Source organism: Penaeus chinensis, chromosome 4 (genome assembly GCF_019202785.1).
Source record: "Penaeus chinensis breed Huanghai No. 1 chromosome 4, ASM1920278v2, whole genome shotgun sequence".
In the NCBI taxonomy this organism is placed as follows: domain Eukaryota; kingdom Metazoa; phylum Arthropoda; class Malacostraca; order Decapoda; family Penaeidae; genus Penaeus; species Penaeus chinensis.
Genome location: NC_061822.1, coordinates 13,286,453 through 13,291,452, shown reverse-complemented (window position 1 = coordinate 13,291,452; position 5,000 = coordinate 13,286,453). Strand labels below are relative to the sequence as shown.

Sequence of the window (5,000 nt, the reverse complement as noted above, 5' to 3'; positions counted from 1 at the left end):
TTTTTAGTTTAATTAACCAAAAAATGCAATAAATATTTGAGGGACATATTGAGTTTGTAAATTTAAATTATTGGTAAATGAATATAAATCTCCTAAAATTATTCTGATATTTATTGGTAATGAGAGGATGATGAATAACAGTAAATTATATTTTTTTTTTTCATAGATTATTATTTTGATAATTTTATAGACCATGTAAGAATATACAACTCATTTGCCTGCACACGCAAATTTACATTGACACAAAATATTAATAAGTATATTAATGTATATCCAAGTAAATACATGTTCACACACATTTAGCCTGTACTTATGCATAAAGTTTGATAAATTGTTCTTATAAGTCAACCAACATAGGTTCCTTTAACTCAGGGCAGACTAGAAAAAGATTGTGTACGTCTGTTCCTCTTTCATTTCATCCGAGGTCATTTGAGGTCATTTGAGGCCGAGGGACGGATTTGCTGGAACAAATCATTTTATTTTTTACGAAATGACGGATTTTAGTTTTTATGCCATCACATTAATTTTCTTTTCTTACAGACATTTGAATAGACTTGCACATCTATATGTGCATACATACTTACGTTTATATATCTAGCTCTGTTTCCATCTCTATCTCTATATCTACATGTACATCTACTGTGTATAATATATATATATATATATATATATATATATATATATATATATATATATATATATATGTATATATATTTATATATATATATATATATTTATATATATATATATATATATATATATATATATATATATATATATATATATTTATATATATATATATATATATATATATATATATATATATATTTATATGTATATATATATATTTATATATATATATATATATGTATATATATATATATTTATATATATATATATATATGTATATATATATATTTATATATATATATTTATATATATATATATTTATATATATATTTATATATATATATTTTTTTTTTATGTGTATATATATATATATATATATATATAAATATATATATTTTAATGTGTATATATATATATATATTTTTTTTTTTATGTGTATATATATATTTATATATTTATTTATATATATATATATATATATATATATATATATATATATATTTATATATATATAAATATTTTTATATATATTTATATTTATATATATATTTTGTTAGTCTCGAACCATTTCTTCGTTAGTAGCTACTTAAATTTTCTTGCATAAAATTGAGAGAACACAGGAAGGTAAAGCCTACTTTTTTGCAGGACGATGCTGGAAGGAGACGATGAGCCAGGAGAGACAGAGGGTCAGACTTTACAAGAAACAGGAGTAGTCACAGAAACGGAGGAACAGCCAGAGGAGGACCAGAGTGAACCTGTCCCTCAGGAAGGGGGAGAAGAAGAAGAGACTGAGGGACTGCATTCTGAACCCATAGAAGAGGACCAGGAAGAAGAGCAGGTTGTAGAGGAAACATTGACTGCTGAAGAAGAGCCTCAACAAAATGGTGATCTGGTTGAGCAAACAGTGGAGGAAGAGGAGAGTGTAGCAGAAGGTGAAGAAGCCCAGTCCGAGGAGAAAGGAGAAGTTGAAGAGGAACAAGAGGTACCTTCCAAGGATGAGGAGGGGGAGGAGGAGGAGGAGGAGGAGGAGGATTCTGATGGAGGTGAAATAGATGTAGGTACTGAAGAAGTGCCAACAGGAGACTTTTCCTACACTCAGGAAAATGCAGAGGAACAGACTGAAATGGTTTATGAAGAAGAGGGAGAGGTGGAGTCAGAATTACAAGATGAAGCCAGAACTGATGGCAATCTTGAAGAACAGGAAGCTGATATTGCACATGAAGTCAGAGAGGAAACTAGTACAAAGGAGTTGGAAGAAGAAAATGAAATAGAGCCATCAGAAATTGAGCAGGAGGTTGAAACTAATGACCTTGAAGTTGCTAATGATGCAGAGGGCGAGGTTGAGGGTGAGGGCGAGGTCGAGGTCGAGGGCGAGGGCGAGGGCGAGGGCGAGGGCGAGGGCGAGGGAGAGGGAATAGTTGAAGAAGAGGAGGTGGAAAATGAATTCCAGAATCCAGAAGAGCATCCCATTGAGGAAGGAATGGAGCTCGGGGAAGAAGAAGATCACTCAAAGAACCTGGAGATTGAAGATGGTATGGAAATTGATGAGACTCCTGAACCCAGTGAGGCGGCCGATCTTGCGCTTGAGGAAGGAAAAGACCTTGAAGCGGAAGATGGCGTGAATGGAATTGCTGGAATTGAAGCAGAAGATGAGGAAGATGGGAATGATGAAGGTGATGAGTTAAGCCCTGAAGACCTCTTCAACATTGCCCCCTCAGATGGCAAGGCTCTTCCTCAATGTCGTTTGAAGAGGAACTACACTTGTGTTCACTGTGGATTTAACACACAAAATCCAAGAGAGCATCTGTACCACCTGAGGGATGAGCATGGGGAGCGCATGAAAGTCTTTGAATGTCCCCGCTGTATATATGCTTCCAAGAACCAGCAGAAACTCATTCGCCATGCACGGATGGTTCACAAACTGAAGATCAAACGTCAAGAATCTGGAAGCAGCCCTTATAAAAGCCATAAGTCATCTCGTGTTAAGATGTCACCCTCTAAGTCTGCAAGGGAGAGTGTTTCTCCAGGGAAATCCTCTAGAAGTTCCCCTGGAAAGTCACCAAGAAGTTCAGAGTCCACTCATGATACATGGGAGGGAATGGATGAATATGAAGATGATGATTTAGATATGGATGATTCACCTGTAAAAGGGGACGACAGGAAGCTGTATTTCTGTGAACAGTGCGACTATAGTTGCAGAAGTCGCAAACTTTTAAATAGACATGAGACATCATACCATCTGAAGCGACGGTTCTTCCGTTGTGTAAAATGTAATTATGTCACACATCTCAAAGGCAGATATACTAAGCATATGAAATACCATCAGTTACCAATTCTCAAGTGTGAATATTGTGATTTCAGGACACCATACAGATGGAATTTAGATCGACACATGAAGAATCATGTAGAGGACTGTGGGGAATATAAGTGCCATCTTTGTAATTTTACTGCTCAAATCAAACAAAGCCTTACAGTTCACATATCAAATCACCACTTAACAGCAGAACAGATCAGGGAGCGGGAGATGAGGCGTACCATTGGCATAAGCGACCCGGCAGATTGCACATCAGACGACCAGGAGCTAGAATTACTGCGTATGGAAAGAGACGAGCATCCAGACGCTCTCATTTTGCCTGGTTTTGGTTCTCCTACATCCCCAGGCAACGGAGACAGTTCTCAGGGACACCACAATGGTAACAACAGTTTCCGTGTATCCAACATTGACATGGGCAACCATGATGATTCTCACATGGCTGCAGATGATAGCAAAGATGAGGATGGGGAACCTAGAAGAAAAAACCTAAAATTAAGATAACACTGAAGAAGATGAAGTTACCAAAGTCAAAAGATACTTTCTTCCAGGAATTGAATGAGAGACATAACTTTGAGGAAGATTTCATTCACCCAGATGATGTAGTACATAGACATGGTAATGTTTACATCAAGACATTCAAGTGCCATTATTGTCCCTTCAAAGCAGCCTTCAAGAATGAGATATCACGACATGAAAAGAAAATCCACAGCATACCAATGCCTAAGTCAGAAATCTCCAAGAAGGCCAAGAAAAGCATGAAGGCCTACAAGTCAATGAAGATGGCAAAAAGTCTTAAGCATAGCATAACTTCTAGTAATGATGTGCTCAGTGAAATTCTGCGTTTCCCTCAGAGTCTCAGGGATGATGAGGAAGAGAAGGAAGAGAACGTTGTTATGGAAGCCCTTGAAGAAATCAATGCTGCTGTTGCCATCAATGAAAAAAAACTAAAAGAAGAAGAGCTCTCAAATGGAGAGAATAAGCTGGATGACAACGCCTCAGGCAGAAATAGTCCAGAGATGCTCGATGAGCCTCTGGGGGAACATTCCTCTGATTCGAAGGAAATGTCCCCATCAAAAGACCATGGGAAGAAGAAAGGGCAGTCATTCTTTGAGAAGTTGCAGGAGAAGATTCCTACCTCAAATGTACAGAATTTGGTGTGCCAGTTTTGTGGACATGAATCCAAGTGCTTATCAGAGTCAGTCAGGCATCAGAAACTACATCTCAGTGCAAAGAATATATATGCTTCTGCTTCCCTTTCTACAAGGTGCCAGTTCTGCCGGCATAGATGCAAAACCACTGACGACCTCATAACTCACCTGAAACTCTGTCCTGAAGCTCGCAAAAATCAGATAACAGACTCTGGAAGACGGCCAAGTGGTTTCAGAGGAGATGATATGGATGACAGTGGGGATCTGCAGGCAGATAGAGATGAAGACAGCAAAGACAGCAACGATAACTTAGAAGTTCGACAGACTAGGAGCAACAGTGTGACACAAGATGGAGATGATAAATATGAGGAAGATAAACACCCAATGGAAAATCGAGTCTTTGTATGGAACAACTTCCAAGTGCAGGAAGACGCTGAGCAAAATGCAGAAGGAAGCAAGATCAAGGAGGACTCGGAAGCTGACTTGAGAGACCACAAAAATTTGGCGGCAGAGGATCTCCAGAAAGAAACAGGAAAGAGGAATCTATCTGTGTCTGATGACCCCCTTGATTACATTGAGAGTCCTTCCCCTCAGGGTAACCATTATTACAGCAAGAGAGTATATAGGTGTCCTCAGTGCAGTTTTTGGGCCACCACTGCCTCCCGATTCCATGTACACATTGTGGGACACTTCAACAAGAAACCTTACAATTGCTCTGAGTGTGGTTATAAGTCTAACTGGCGCTGGGACATCACCAAACACATTAAGCTGAAAACTTCTAGGGACAACAGTCACCAAGGGGCTCAGGTTATTATCACAGATGAGACTGGAGAAAAGAACTACGAAAAGTATGATTGCTACCTGGCCATAATCCAGCTTGATGAGACAAATGCTCATCGAACCGAAGG

At 38.1% G+C, this 5,000-nt stretch overlaps 1 protein-coding gene across 1 annotated transcript in view; it reads left to right on the top strand.

Moving 5' to 3' along the window:
* LOC125025202 overlaps window positions 1–5,000 on the top strand; it is a 33,611-nt gene that overhangs the window by 3,527 nt on the left and 25,084 nt on the right. Inside the window, 2 exon segments of the mRNA XM_047613176.1 lie at window positions 1,276–3,434; window positions 3,437–5,000. The exon segment at window positions 3,437–5,000 is cut by the window's right edge and continues 412 nt beyond it. Of these exon segments, the coding sequence (XP_047469132.1) occupies window positions 1,280–3,434; window positions 3,437–5,000 (3,719 nt within the window). The 5' untranslated portion in view covers window positions 1,276–1,279.